The sequence below is a fragment of the Excalfactoria chinensis genome, chromosome 2, assembly GCF_039878825.1.
Source record: "Excalfactoria chinensis isolate bCotChi1 chromosome 2, bCotChi1.hap2, whole genome shotgun sequence".
Classification (NCBI taxonomy): domain Eukaryota; kingdom Metazoa; phylum Chordata; class Aves; order Galliformes; family Phasianidae; genus Excalfactoria; species Excalfactoria chinensis.
In genome coordinates this window covers 54,835,111-54,851,770 of record NC_092826.1, presented here as the reverse complement: position 1 = coordinate 54,851,770, position 16,660 = coordinate 54,835,111, and the positions used below count along the sequence as shown (strand labels likewise).

Below are 16,660 nucleotides of genomic sequence, written 5' to 3'. Positions count from 1 at the left end.
TGGTTTATGGTTTTAACTTTAGCTGAGGTTCAAATGAAATTCAGAAAAAAAAAAAAAAAAAAAAAGAAAAAAAAAAGGTTTATTTTAGTCAAAAAAAAGCCAAAAACCAATCAAGATACAAATTAAAGTCAAGTTCACAACACTAGAATATGCTTTTGGCTGTAACAAAAAGGGGGAAAAAAAGAAAAAGTGTCCAAAGAAAACAAGGACTTTGGCTTCTTGTTCCAATTAACTTTGGCTTCTACTACCTCTTTATTTTGTTCTAGAAGCCAGTTGTTTAGTAAAGTGATTCCTTTGGAGACAGTTGCTATCATAATCCATAAAATACAAAGGTTATTACAGACATGTAATAGTATTTTACTAATGAGAAAAATATTTTAACTTTGTAATGAACATACCCAGAATTTTCTTCAGTACTCCATCCTTTCCTAAATAAGAGGCTTATTTCTTTTTACTTTCTTTGAGTGCCCTTCTTCTTTCTGTTAACAAAATAAACAAGCAGAAAGTTGGGAAAACAAAGCACTAATACAAGCTCATAGCTCAACTGAACAGTTTCTTCTGAGTGTTCCTCGGCCTTCAGCCAAGGCACCCCCACACCTATCCTCACATCCAACTCGCTGGTGCCAGTAGTGGTGCTGCAGTGTGGGTATGGCAGGCAGCCAGCGAGGACTTGCCGCCACTTCCCTAAAGCAGCTTGCAGGGCTCAAGTTGATACACAAAGTGCAACAACCCTTCATACTGTGCATGGGTAATGAGACCTCAAATGGTCATCGACTGCTTGAGATTAAACATAAAAGACAAGGGAACCTGGCTGGAAACAGAGAAAAGTGTGTGCAACATATGCTCCTTCTGACTTATTTTATAGAGTGATTATAGAGTATGTTTTGAAGGACTGACAGTGAGAAGAAGTGTAGCCTAGAGATACAAGTAATAATTAAGAATAAGAAAAAAAATTAAGAGGAATTTAAATTACACACCACTATCATTAGAACAGAATTTAGAGAAAAATGTAAAAAAAAAAATCTCAGTTGGTATTAGGAACCTATTTAACTGTTCCTGCCCTTTCTAGTAATAAAACATCTGAAATACATTAAATAATTGAGAAAAAAAAATACCTTTTAAAATTCCACATTGATTCATAAATAGCCTTTAGGAGTTCTTTTCTACCCAAGCAATGCTGAATTCAAGCATGTGAGATGCATGTAACATTTACACAGCCAATAAGAATGAATAACCCATAATTAAGATAGACAGGGTAGAACTTTTGTCTGTAAAACTCTACTTCAGAAATGTATTTACATTAAGTAACATCATTAAAGCTTTCATTCTAGTAATAACTTTTGCAGGAGTGCTAAAGGCACATTTAAAGTAACTATACACATATAAAGTAACTATAGCATAACTGATCATTAGGATTAATTTTGGAGTGGGCTCAGTAAAATTTCTTCATTTCCCTGTTTTAAATGAAACACGATAAAATGATAAAACTTGCACTTTCCTTTTCATTTCTTAATCTGAGTTCTCATAGACTGGACTAAAGGTGTATGTGTGAGGGCCTTTTACCTGTCTTTTTCTAGCAGAACCTTTCTTTACAGATGCTTCCCTGTTGCTCTCTTTCGTTGAGTGAGTCAGTTTTGAGATCACTGTTTCATCACGTGTCAGATATTTGTGCCCTGTTAACATCTTAAAATATAGAAGTTTATATGTTCATTTGAAAAACAAACAAACAAAAACAAACCCCACACAGCATTCTGTCAATCAGATCTCACCAACACAATGCATTGTGATCTGTAATGTCTACCACTAACAGTGTGAATTATAACCATATGGCTTCACAAAACAGGTTTCATCTTGATATCCTGACTTACCCTGTTCAGCAAGTGCTGCATGTCTTGTCACTCTAGAAGCTGAAATGTGTATGTTAGATGGCAAAAAACTTATGCCCCTTAATTCCCTGTGGCTTGGCATTTAGGAACTAATAAAGCTGAAAAACTGTGCACATGGAATAGCAAAAAATGCCATGATGTAACACACCACATTACATTTTATAGGTGAAAACACTGAGAAGCACAACACATTCATTCGTGAGCCCCTGCGGGACATCATTCCCATAAAAATTGCACTGTATTATCAAAATGCAGTAAAAATCATAGAAAATTCAAATTGTAAAGAATGCCTTGAAGTCATCTAGTTGCAAATTTTACTTAAAACTGTGATGACTTCAAAGTTAGATCACATTGCTTTGGGCCTCACCCACCTGTGTTTTAAGAATCTGAAGAGATAACAGTTCTACTTTTTCATGCAACTTGCTCCAGTGCTTAACTACTCTCACTCTGGAGACCTCATATGCCCAGTAGGAATCTTCCATGTTGTGACATATACTTTTAGCAAATCTGAGATTAAACTTGTATTTGCAAAACCTTCCATGTTTGTCTAACAGAGCACTGCTTTATACACGCTGCAGTCAGCACCTCACAATCAGTGAGTGAGGTTTGAGATTTCTCCAGGGACCGCTCATTAAAATGGTTTTACAGTGACTGAACACTGAAAAGTTCACTGTATTATTCTTAAACAAATTCTAAGAAACTGATAGAACAAACTGTTTTAAAGAAATTAAAACTAATTACCCCACCTTAAAAGTCCTATATTAAAAAAATCTAACTCAGAAGATAAAGTAAATCATCTTTCCTTCCAGAACAAAAAGAGCAGCACTGGTTCAAAATGTTAATATATGTAGTAGAAACATTAGATGATTATGTTGAGAATGATGGTAGAACATGATGAAAGTCATCCCCTTCATCGCTCATTGTTCTTTCAGAATATGCTCAGTTTGTGAGAACCAGTGATAACGAGTGTACTTTACCGTACCTGTTCACAGACAGAGCTGGAATGAAGACAGGTTGTCTTGGCAATACAGTTCTTAGAATGGTAGGCTTTGCTTTCATCATTTTCATCAGTGCACACTGTATCATTTAAGATGGATTCATGAATATTTAACCCTGGTCCTTCATTTGATTTCTTTGATTGTTGCTGTGATAAACTGGAGTTTGTCATTTCATTCTCTAATTTATCAGTCTGCAAATATACATTCTTCGACTGGTGTTGCTTCCTGAGAACTTTCATGGTATTTTGACTTGCAGAATTTTTTCCTCCTCTAAAACTGGAAGTGGAAGATGCAAACGCATTTAGTTTTGGACTGATATCAGATTTCTGAAACACTGGCCTAACATTCCTTCGCAAGGAAGGAGAATTTGCCTTATTGTGGCTGACTTCACTTGAACTCCACCCTACAGCTGAGTTACTGGAAGAATCAGACTTAATCTTTTGTCCACCAGACTTTGTTTTCCACTGAAATACAGATACATCTTGTTTTACATATGCTTTCTCAGTAATTATCTGAAGTGAGCTGCTGCAAGTAGCAGGTTTATAAACTTGAGTTAAGCTGGACTTGCAAACAGTCAACATAGAAGATTTAACACTTCTTACTGGTGATTGTCTTTCAACATTTTTTCTTTTCTTCCCATCAGTTTGATTTGTGGCATTTCCATTCATCTGCATCAAGCTTCCTTTGAAAATTGGTATAATTTTGCTGAGCTTTTTTGGAGAGAGTTCGAAGGCTGAGCTTTCAGTCACTCCTAAGGACTTCCGAAGTGGTAGCTCTGATATTCCTGCTATTTGCCTATCAATCAATTTCTCAGTTGCTTCAACACTGATCTTTTCCACATTTCCTTTGCCACTTGAAGTGTGAGGTTTTGGCTTTTTGTTCAAATGCTCCATCCAGTGGCTGTTTTCCGTACTGCGTGAGGAAACGTTGGCCAAAGCCGGCTTCTTTGGAGGTGTCTGGGTCAGGGATACTACACAAACCATCTCACCAGCCAGTTTCATAGATTCAGATTGTATTTCCTGAAATACAAGAAGAGCTTCTAAATGCCATTATTAGGGTTTAAAAATTTAATCACCTAATGCATCTCTATATAATATATACGTGACACACATCACAATTCATCACCATGTGAATTCCTGTTTTGAATTAGAACAATCTGTATTTTTAAACAACAGTTTGTTGTAACCATAGCTGAAGATTTGTTTTCTCCTTTCCTAGTTTTGTTTGGTTATAAACTATGTTGGCATATTGTATTTCTCAGAAGGAAAGGCTTAAATTACAGACACTGTCATAAAATCATAGAATCACAGAATGGTTTGGGTTGGTGCCATGGGCAGGGCTGCCCCCCAGCAGCTCAGCTGCCCAGGGCCCCATTCAACTTGGCCTTGAGTGCCTTCAGGGATGGGGCACCACAGCTTCTCTGGGCAGCTGTGCCAGCACCTCACTGCCCTCTGAGTGAAAAACTTTCCCCTCACATCAAATATAAATCTCTCCTCTTTTAGTTCAAAATCATTCTTCCTTTTCCTGTCACTACCAGACCATGTAAAATGTCTGTTATTATTTTGGTTTAGTGATTCTCAATTGGGCAATGCCCTTTCAAAGGGGTCTGCAGAGAGTTCGTCTGATAGTCTCTTAGGAACGATAAAGACATCTGTATTGTGAACAAAAGATGTCCGGATGCCTATAAAAACTGCAGATGACAACAAGGAACCATCCTAGCTTTGATCATTGAAAAGACATAAACAGGAAATGTGTTCTGAAAGAGGATTACAGTATTTTAGAATCTCTGCAACTTCTTTCAGTATTCTTTGTTCAGAATTAATTACTTCACTTCTTTCACATACTGCTACCCAAGAAATTTGAGTCTCACAGCCTTTGTTAAAACTCCAATTAAGGGTGTTGTGCTTCCTCTACATCACCAGTCAGAGTAAATATAACAGCTGGAGTGTTTTTAAATGCCTAAACTTTATACAAACTATTTTTTTCCTTAGTTTTTTTTTAAAAAAAATAATAATTTGCAGAACATTTTTAAAATTGTTATTATTCTAGAAGGAATGCAGGAAAGTTCTAGAACCTTGACTGTAAAATAAGGATGATAGAACAGCAAACACTGATGGCAACAAATCAACACTATGACAATAATTCTAATGCTGATTTCCTTCTTAACATATTTGTCAACTGAGCAACAATATAACAACGTAAGATAGAAATATAATGACAGATTACACATTTATTAAAAAGAAGTTGATCGTTATGAAAAGTATGCATTCAGGCTGCCACCAAGTTCTGAATATGACAAGGCTCACTTCAAATCACAGAATACATGCCATCAGTAATTTTATTCAACAAACAAACACACACCCTTACACATGCTGGGGTCCGGGTGAGTTCCTGTGTAGCATAAAGTGCTTTACTTGTCATCCTTACTGGAAATCCACACAGATGTGAAAACTTAGCCTTCACATCAGAAATAAAAGAGTTCAACACACTTTCTGAATCTGTCCTAGGGAAATACTGCACCGGCTGACTTCGAATGCATCTTAGAGGGTACCTGAATAGTGTTCAGGGATACATAACAAAGTTCTTTGTGTTTTCATAATTATAAATCACTTTCTTTTAGGAAACAAACAAACAACAAAAAAGGATCTCTAAAGATTTATTTATTTTCAAAAAAGTGAAGAAAAGCATCTACTTTCTCAAGTGACCAAAGCCTACAAAGCTACAGGACATCAAACATTCTACCCTACTGCAATAATGACACATAACCTAGCAAGAAAATCTCTTTAAAATAAATTCTTGCTCGCCATAGTTTTACAGAAACAGCACATAGTATTTATTTAACTGTTCCTTTTAAGTCACCATTTAGACTAGCAGTATCATGCTTACAGAAGCTGAGAAGCAACCTGATCTATTTGACTCCCTATTATTCAGTTGTAGCAGAAACAGATGTAATGTTTTGTTTCAGTTTGACTAATGCAACAATTCCACTGATTTCTATGAAGTTGTAGAAGAAAATGTGGTACATTCAAAAATGAAGATTTAGGTCTCAGGTAGGAGAGTAGTAGAGAACATGTAACAAAAAATATTCTCAAAGGATACGTAAACAACCTTTCCCCTATTGGCTTGAAGTAAACACTCAAGTATATTTTTCTCTCCTCAGTATCATCTGGAAGAATATAGCCATACTAAAAAATTAAAAAAGAAAAAATGAAAAACAATCCATAAATGTGCATTAAAATATAAAGTTTAATATAAGCACAAGGAAGAGAAAGAAAATACAAAAATAGTGCTTTTTTTACCAGATTCTTCCAGTGCATCTGAAGTTCTTCATATGAGCGGAAAGGAGATTCTGGAGGAATTATATGGCTGATGTTTATGATCTGACCCATTTTCATGCTGTGCACGGGTGAAAAAAGATGCTTGTAAAGGATGTCATAAAGCTCATTAGAAAATACATTGGACTTTTGAAAGAAGAGTCATGCACTGGAATATGAGCTGCCCAGGAGGTGGTGGAATCACTGACCCTGGAGGTGTACAAGGAACGTTTGGACACTGTGTTGAGGAACACGGGTTAGTGAGAACTACTGGTGATGGGTGGATGGTTGGACTGGGTGATCCTGTGGATCTTTTCCAACCTTGGAGATTCTGTGATTATTTGGAATTTATGTATTATGCTCAAGTTTTGAGAACTAACATCTTTAGTTCATAAGATTATAAGAGAGCAACAGCAAAGTTTGCTGAAATGTGGAAAAGAGCTTGGAACCTACAAGGCTGATTGCTCTCATCTGTAATACGCGCTATCACTGAGTATAAAACAAACGAAAATGTATCATTACTTCTGACACTTATGATGAAAATCACAAGTGAGGGCTGAGACAGCCTGTGGCAGAGATGAAAATATTTTTATCTTTAAATTTACAGATTCTTCTACAATTACGCTCAAAGAAAAGTAACGTTACAACAGTAGCAAAGAGAAACTACTGAAACTGAAATAACATTTAAACACACAAATTATCATTTACTGTTGTTTCTTTCACAATTTCCATAACACTGAGACCTAAAAGTAAAATTTCCTGGATGTAAGACATGTGTTCATAGCACTAGTACTGAATTTACAAGTTGAATGGCAAACATTCCAGGAAATGTTTGTTTCTGCTGGAATTTAAACAAACGCCTACCTTGGCAAAACATAGCACCAGTTAGTTAATATAGAATGACTGTCAATAACTGTGTTTTCATTGCTTTCAAACAGCTTTATGGTGTTTTTCAAAATATCAAAATCTCCCAGCTTAAAATAGGAAAAAAAAGAGAAAGTTATTTGCAAATAAGTCTATAGTAGTAGAAAACGTAGATATCAAATTTTATATCACAGTATACTGAAGTTTATACATTATTCATTTACCAGCTCTCATAGACTGCTTACGAAATAAGCAAAATGTACAGTATCTTCCCAAAGCATAGATAAAAGGCTTAAGGGCAATTTAAATCAGTGAAAATTAAATGTTGTGTTAATAAGAGTACAGAACAAATTTCTCAAACTAAGAACTGTCTCATTTTCAGGCAGTTTTAAAAATTAAACTCAGAAACTCATGCTTGACAGCCTAAGAACTTCATATGTCACTCTGCTTAATCAAGTGCCAAGATCCCAGCAACAGAATTAGAGGCACAGAGCTTCACCCTGTGAGGGGCCAAAAAACACATCCTCACAAAGGAAAAATTGGGCTGTTGGGGCCAGTCTAACACAGAGATTTAAAAAACATTTTCTCTTTTTGTGCCATGGTTTGCATTTATTAATTGATAAGAAAAATCAGTCCATTTCTGTTTTAGAAATGTATTCAAATAGTCAAATTGACAATGAAGCCACGCCATGATCCCTTCCATTAATCCAATTTCAAAATGACACGAGGACAGCTTTAATATTTATGTTGCCCAACTAGGTCACAAAAGAAATCTTATTTTTTTTTCTGTACATAAGGAGAATACTTGGCATCCAAAATACTTATTTTGGAATGTAATCAGAAAGTCTGACAAATATGCCTCTGTATGCACGGATGTACCGATATGGCCAATTTTTAACCTCAACCATTACTTCTTAAGCCATTTGTAAAGCTGCATGACACAGGCTGCCCCTGTGTTTTGGATTCTGCATAGAAAACACATCAAATTGCAGAGAAAAACAAACAAACTCCCATCCGTTAACATTATACATTGCGCTATCATGCTACCTGCAGCTTCACTTCTAATATGTTACTAAAAATTGGTTATTTTTTACAATGAGATTGTGTATGGCTTTTAGAAAAGATTGTTAGAAGGAAATGTAGAAAGTAGTCTGGAATCTGTATTACGAAGATGCTTGGTATGCTTGCTAGAATGCCTCAATATATAAAAAAAATATGGATGTCACACACTTAAAACGACTGTATAGAGTTAATCAATGTGATTGCTTCTTAATACATCAGAAATAAGCAGTTCTAACCCCACCATACTGATTGTAAGTCACCTAGCAGAAATGAAGATAAAGATTAGTAAGATAAATACAGCCATATAAAATAGAACTGTGTTATACCTCGGGGGGTGGTAACCGAACTGAGCAAGCCTCCACACTGATGCAAAGCTGTGTCTCTGACACATTCACATCTAGAACTAAAATAAAAACAAAGTCCAAAGCCCTGTCCCAAACTATAATTCAAGTGTTAGATTGCCAAACCAAATGATGATTTAAAGCCATGCTCAGTTAAATACTGAGTTTAAAAAACAAATCTCAGCATGGAAATGAAAATTAATTGCATTTTAACAATGAAAATAAACCTAACAACTAGTTGCAAACTATAAATCTCCCCATGAACTCACAGCCATTCATGCAACTGAGAGCTTGAAACCTAGACGTTTTATATTAAAAAAGTAACTATTTTCAAAGCAAACATATTTAACATAAAAATAACCATTGGCTGCACTGAGTCATCAAGCTCAGTATTACACTTGCAGACATGGTTAATATCAAAGACTATACAGTCAGGGCAAGCACTTATTGACGTTTCTCTGGAACGTTCATCTGCCTGTGGTGCAGAGACTGAATGTATTACAATTCCAAATATACATTCTTGCTGCAAATTTGATGTCAAAATATGTATCTGTTGTAAATTGGCTTCAATATCCCAAAAAGTAATCTTTCATTTTTTATACTGGAGTTTAAAAAATATATTTAATTTTGTATTTTCTGCAATAGTTAAGCAGCACACTTTAATTTTGCGAACTGCAAACCCCACACAGTCACTTTCATTCCTTTTCCTATCTGTTATTATTGGGCTTCCACACTGTAATTTCAAACCAGTGCCTTTAACTGAAGTAAACTTAATGTTTTAGTGGTAGGTTTTAGTCTATGGCCACAGATTAGTAGTAAAAATATATATATATATATATATATATATATATATATTTCTGTGGGTAATTTATCAAGGGTTCAGACAAACTGACAACAATTACATAGAAAAAATAATCTGCTATCAGGTCTATTTTGTCTGAGATTACTTCAGAAGGAAAAATGAAACAACACTGTGTTGTAATAAGATCGGAGCATCATTTCAATCCTAAGTTCACATCATTACACCTTACTCACACAAGCTTACTCCTAACAGAAACCGTACTTACCAACCGCATTTTGCTTTCCCATTTGAGACAAAAAATCTTTTCCTTAATAAACAAAATAGATAAATATTATTTTCTAAACCACAAGCACCTTAAGCAAAAAGCAAGTTAGATGGAAGTATCTTAATGGATAAAAATTCACAGATTTTTTTCTTCTATGAAGGAATTGATATATATATATATATATATATAATTATTTTAAACTGGCTAAAGAGTTACTAAATTTCTCAAATTCAAAATCAAAGCTGCATAGTGCTACTATATATTTTAATATCTATCATGAATTCGGCCAGATTTAGCAATGTATGATTAAGTAAGCTGCATGCACCAGGAGTGAGCGGTTGTTGGTCAAAATTTTACCAGTTTTATATGAGCTACCATCTACCTTTCTACCCCTTAATCCTGAAAAAGCTCATTTCGGAGAGCTGTATATTCTGAAGACACTGAAAACAAAGATACTGCCTAATACTGTGGCTGGATAACAGCATGTGCATTTTTCTCAGTGTATATTTTGAATCATCCACACAACTGCTTTGCTTAGTAGGAGTGTACCACAGTATCCAAAACGTATCAATCTTCCCATACTTCTATAATTTACAATTATGCTACACAGCATAGAGACCAGGCAACAGAATTCCCATCTAGAAGAACAAAAATTAGTAGAAGGAGATATATGATAGAAAAATGCTTCTGTGCTAGAAAAACATAAGCACAAAAGTTCTGTTGATGAAAGCATGAACCTGAAGAACAAAGTTCTTAGAAGACATTCACTGCTGTAGAGGAACTGTTAGATCATGGCTTGACCTGGCAACTGAGCACCTGATGTGGCTGATCCAGGGAGCACAGGCACATTGTTTGCTGCTGCGCTTCCCATGTGTCCAGATGGAGTGGACTTTGGGTGGAGCCAGCAAGGGCTCAGGTAAGGTCCAGCCACTAAAAGAGCATCTCTTGGACGTAGGCTGCTTCTTGAGAGGAAGTGCTCTGTAGCCAATCACCTTCTCCAGTCAGGTGAATTTGACTCTTCTTTCTGTACGTGACTATTGGCCACCTGTGAATACTCTGCCTGTTATCCCAGAACCTGTCAGAAGCAATTTCACTACTTTGTGAACAGAACAACTGTGATAATATCTGGTTTGGAAATGACTAATCTTCATGCTTCATTTGGTCAGAATAATTATTCAGCCTATTATTAAGAGGAGAAGATGAAGAAAGGGGATGTTATTTTGTATCAGATTTTAAATTTGAATAAAGGAACAAAGAAACTATGAAAATGTGATTACAGAAAAAAGAAATAAGAATAGAAGTTAAATTAGAAGAAGTAAATGCAATAACAATAATAAACAAACTAAATCTTTGATTCCTGACATGGATTAGTAAAATACCTTGCACCAGGAGATGACCAGCCTTGTTCCACCTAGGGGCAAGTCTGGCTGTAAGTGTGTAGGAGAGGCAAGTTTGGAGAATGGTTGGATCAACTCTTTGTGGTGCTTCCAGCTAGTAACAACAGAGAGAAAAGGGGGGGAAAAAAAAAAACAAAACAAAAAAACAACAAAAGTCTTTAATGTATCTTTTGAAAAGGCTTAAGTCAAAACTTTAGCAAAGGTAGGTACTGCTACTATTACCTTTAGCCAAATTCCATGGTAAGTTACACCTCTTTCCATTTATGTAGCCACAAGTTAGCACAGTATTTGATGTAGATATCTAGATTTTGTGGCTCATCAAAGTATGGTGCACTACAACTCATTTAATGTTTCCATAAAGATTATAATTTCACTGGAAGAAAAACTAAGAGTATAGAGTTCTCTTCCAGACAATAGCCACAGCTTCCAAAATTTACATATATTAAGTTCCCTGTAAAATTCAAGACCAGAGACCTTCTTTTGCGATCACTGGAACAACTTGTGCATAGAGCTTTGTTCACCTGTCATACTATTTGTGTATTTGACTCTGTCCTGTATAGTGTGCTGTAGGTAGTTAGCACTAGTCAGAAGGGAAAAAAAAAAAAAAAAGGAAAAAAAAAAAGCTTAAAAAGAGATAAAAGTACATGTTTAAGAGAATGTTCCTACTGAGACCCTGCAAGGATATACTTACAGCACATGTTTATTAAACATAGATGTTACTACAAGCCTGGTGGTGCTGGAAGATCTAACCATGACAGGTCTGTTGCACAAAATCAAGGTAAATCAGTTTTGCAAGGTGAACTAATTTCAACAACGTCCCTCAAAAATCCAGATATGCATTTTCGCTTTCAGATGAAAAAAACAAACAACAAACTACAACTGGCTGTGCCTGAGCTATTGGTTTTGATTGCAATCAGTTTTTGTGAGTTAGCAATTTCAGGACATTCAAAAAACCCACTAAGTGCAAACTAAAAGATAGTAAAGCATTTGCAGAATGGTCTGAAACATGTTATTATGCTTCTGGGTTCTATTTCTTCTCTATGCTTTAGCTTGATTTCTGAGACAATTAATCCTCTGTGGGCTGGGGAGAGATTCAGCTCTCTGAATACCTCACTAGCAGAGCCTATAGGACACGCAGGTAGCTTTGCACCAGCAGAAAGGCTCTTTGGTCTGTCTGTCTCGAGGTCAAACGTTAATGCTTTTGAACAGGATTAGGACCCCACTACAGCAGAGGAATCTAGTGAAATTGCTTGGGGAGTTTCTTAAAACCTTTTACTGGTTGAGTATACTTATTATATTCAGACTTGTGAGAGTCATTCTGACAACAGAATGGGCTTTTCTTCTTTAAAACTTTGAAACTTCTCTTCTATAGAGCAAATTGTGTGCTCTATGAAAAATACTCGTCTTTGTCAACAACAGACACAGACAAATGTAACTGTCTGAAGAACTGAGACATCTTCTAGCACTTACGGTAGCTTCTTGTCTCTTTACATATGCTTCACATAATCCTGATTTGTAAAACGGTATCTAAAAGAAAAAAAAAAAAAAAAGGAAAAGAAAATTCAAGTGTCTGAAATTGAAAAGAATTTTATCAAATCATACATTCTGCTCCATGGTAACTTTGCCTTAGGAAAGCATACCGAGGAGTACTTAAAGAAAAGAACACATCCTATACTTTAAAAGGGAATAACGGCTAAAATACATTCAGGTGTTTGTCATACTGTAATCTCATTTCCTGGTAAAGACACATTATCCAGTAAGCAGAAGACTGCCCAAAACAAAATAGCAGAATGTGGCCCTGATGCTCTTGCTGTGGTATCTTACCAAATCAATTTTGTTCCACAAGAGGTTCACCACCTGAAAAGATCATTTTGTCAAAAGAAGAAATTACCTAAGCAGCCATCTATATTACTAATGCATGGTAGAAATTATGTAACTTATTCTTGCTGCTCAAACCAAGCCCTTTGTGAAGACGTGTGGATATATGTAACTACATATACTTATTTACACAATGATTACTGACCGCCATGATAACTGAAATTTGATTTAATGTTCCAATAACAGGTGCAGAAAGGACGTCTTGGTACAGGAATATCAGCTGTCTGTAGATTTAAAAGAAATAGAAAAAAACATCAAAAATAAGCTCTTTTTTTTCCTTCTTACTATTATAAATACATGTGATTTTTAATCAGTTTCCAGTGGTTCGGTGTAATGTGTCAAACAAATCCAATTTATTTACTCTTAACCCACCCGCAGTGGTCTAAGACAAAGATTATGGGCCTTTGGAAAATGAACAGATCTGCCTCAAAGCATTCCATCTGGCAGAATTTCTCATTTCTTCCCTTTGCAGGGAATGGAATAACACCTTGTGAGAGCTAAGGAATGTACAGATTCTTTCTGAGTATTCTGTTCATTGTCTCAACCTACAAAAAAGCATTACAATATCTCAAAAGATGTACCTAGAGCAGACCAAGCTTGCATGTTTACAGAGTAACTTTAAATATTCATCAATTCCAAGTAGGTTGCTTTGTTAGTTTTTGCTGATGACATTTAAAAACATAATAGTATTTTTTTTCTCCAATAGCCAGCACATCACCTATCAAAATTCATTGTATTTACTGCTAATGACAGCTGTGCTGATTTTACTACAGTTAACTCTAGTTGCACTAATAAAATCACTGAATAGCAAACACCAGTAACTTCTGAAAATAACTGAGAATTCATTACCTGCAGACTTTTATCTGCATGCTCCTCATTTCACTTTCTGGTAACTGGGGGCTCAGTGTTATTGTAGCAGCACAGAGTTTCTGCAGCTCTGGCAGACTGGCAAAGAATAGAGACTGATGCTTTCTGCCATTCATGTTCTGCTGTTGATTTCACTGAAACAGAACCTGGATCTTACAAGAATGAATTACATTCTTTAAAGGCAGGTATTTACAGAATTTTCTAAGTACACGATCTCAGGTAAACCACTAATCAGTTAGTTATCTTCTGACAAAATTAGATACGTAATCAATAATTACCTGGTGAACAGAAGCAGACAACTCAACATAGTTTTCTTATAAGTAATGTATTATGCTTCATTTTCTTTTTTTAAGAACCAAAACGTTAAGAGTAAAGACAAGAGTGAAAATATCCTTTATACCTTTTGAGTCTGTTTGAGTTGGAATCTATCTGGGATTCAAGTGCTGAGGAATGCTGTGAAGTTTGCCCCCTGCTGGCTAGCAACAAAATTTAAGTGCCAGGAGTTCAGCAGAGAGAGACCCTCATCCAGCCATAAAAAGACCCCTCCCTAGTGTTACAGGAGACCTGTGTGCTCCCTGCTTAAATCCACCACTCCTCAGGTGACAATTCAATGCTGTATTCTTGCCTACATGAAAGGCAATATCTTCTTATGCAACACTTCAGTCTGTACTGATTCAGGATTGCATTAAGTTACGTTGTTTTCCTACTCTCACACTCAAGAAAGGTACGCAGAACGGCATTTTTGTCTCAGTGGGTACCTTAGTTATGCTCTAACACAGTTATCAGAAGAACAAGAAAACATACCTGTTCTTTGGAGTGCAAGATGACTAGACATATAGTGGTCCTAATGAAGTGGTATCTCACACCCTAAGCTTTGCCTTAAAATAGAAATTATTGACTAGATTTTGTATGCAAGAGTATGAGGCAGTTTGGGGCTCAGGCTACAATATTATCTTGAATTACATACAACCGTGTGGTTTATGAAAAGTCAGAATGCAGAGCATGTGTCTGTTGATTGCTGTAACACTGAACAGGCCTGCTGCAAGCCTGTAATTTTTGGAATTTTTCTAAAAAGCATTGAAAAGAACCAACATAGCCAAAAGTTCAGACAGAGGACATGACCCTATTACTCACTCCTTCTTGCTGTTTCTCTCACAAACAGACTGGGAGAGCAATCACTGTAAACTGTTATCATTCCATAACAGTTTGCACAACTGAAATAGCAATAACTATTTCAGGACTATATGCTGAGCAGAGACAGGAATCTTTTCCTTGCCCCAAACTTGCTCTTCAAGAAGCACTGTCAGTGAGAAAGAGCAGCACGAGCAAATTTCAGGAGTGTAAATAACAAAGTGTAAGGGTGGCTAATATAAAGATGTTAACAAAGATGATGGCAAATATACAAAGGTTATATGCAAAGGAAAACTCACCAATGACAATACCTTAGCTGAAGAAGCTGGGGCAGTCTACACTGAGGAGCAATCTCCAAGAGATACTGCTTCAGTGGGGGTCAGCTCTTAAATGAGGTCTTAGAGGAGGTGGAGTCGAGCTCCACCCCTTCTGGGAGCACAGCTACATCATTCTCACCTGTGCTCCCGCAGCTGACCCCACACTTCCCTCAGCTGATTAATCAGAGGTTCAGGCTGTGATTACCAATTTCCCATACACAAAGCTACAGTTATTACCTGGTTTTCTGTTATGTGCCTATTGTATGAGTCTATGTACCGCAGCACAGTTCAGGTGCAATGCAAATGAAATAGAATGCTTATGACAAAAAGTACATGTAAAATTTCATTATTCAAATATAGCCCATTACTACAGCAGGGTTCTCAAAGTTCTCCAAAGAGAAAAAGGCAGGTTGAAAATCTACTTTATATCAAAGGGGAGCCGCCAGCACTGCATACCAAAAGCAGCTTTTTGATGGTTCTCCTACCCACCTCCAAATCCAAGCCCCTTTTTTTTGGAAATGGCCTTACCAAAGCGATGTAGTTATCAATAAATAGAAAGCAGTTTTGTTGTCCAAATGTTATGAAGTCACTAGATACTATCTGAAAAGCAGATCATGTAAATCATAGAATCTTTGAATCCTTAGAGTTGGAAAGGACCTCTAAGGGCCATCTAGTCCAATTCCCCTGCAATGAATATCTGATATTGTATAAATCATTATAAATTATGGACTGGATAAGCCTTCTGAGGAACTATTTCAACACTTTTTTTGCTAGTTCTGATAGCTAAACAATGCTGTGAGGGACTGCAGGGACTCATGCCACTGGGTTCGCTGTCCTAAACTGGGGGTAGCACCTGAATCACACTCTGTAAGCTTTCCTTTACCTAAGTTACGTTTGAAACAAACAAGCAATCCCTCCTCCCCCACAAAAACGAGCAACCAAACAAGAAAAAAGGCAACCTAAAATCACACTGGAAGGACTGAATCGGGACACAGCGACCTGAAGTAGTTGGCTTTCCTCAGAGCTCAGAGAGCTGCTCTGGAACTCGGTTTTACCTCAAATAAAACCGGAGGAAAAGAAGGCAACTACGTGTGGAAGATCGCCGCCGAGAGAAGGCGCGGGGACCTCTCCTGAGCCCCTTAGAACAGCGGGGAGGCACCGAGGAACGCCGTGTGGGCGCACCTGCGGCAGGAGGTTTGGGCGGGACGTCTGTGAGGCTCCCTGAGGCGCTCCCCGTCACGGCCACAGCGCGGCACCAACACCGCCTCCCGCCCGAGGAGCCACGGCGGAGCACGGCCCGAGGGGAGCACAGCAAGTACGGCACTGAGGGGAGGCGGAGCACGTGACCGGGTCATGCGGAAAGCGCCAATCGCGTCCGGGGAGGCGGGGAGCAGGAACACACACCCCTGTGGCCACTCCGTTAGCCCCGCCCTTTACGTGGGATCCGCCAATCCAAGGTAGGTAGCGTGATGAATTTTTTGAAAGACGTACCGCTCCACCAATGAGAGAGCAAGAAGTGGAGGGGGGCGGGCGGTGAT

At 37.2% G+C, this 16,660-nt stretch overlaps 1 protein-coding gene across 1 annotated transcript; it reads right to left on the bottom strand.

The window, feature by feature from the left end:
- Positions 1–428: 428 nt before the first annotated feature.
- C2H18orf63 (chromosome 2 C18orf63 homolog) lies at positions 429–16,428 on the bottom strand. The gene is made up of 14 exons (XM_072329893.1): positions 16,178–16,428; positions 13,657–13,808; positions 12,953–13,031; positions 12,400–12,456; positions 10,912–11,023; positions 9,533–9,574; positions 8,451–8,527; positions 7,063–7,172; positions 6,184–6,280; positions 5,984–6,069; positions 5,252–5,435; positions 2,869–3,903; positions 1,564–1,683; positions 429–479 (listed from the first exon to the last, which is right to left on the bottom strand). Exons 2-14 carry the CDS (start codon positions 13,788–13,790, stop codon positions 429–431), a joined length of 2,184 nt encoding a protein of 727 aa, XP_072185994.1. The 5' UTR covers positions 13,791–13,808; positions 16,178–16,428.
- Positions 16,429–16,660: the final 232 nt, after the last annotated feature.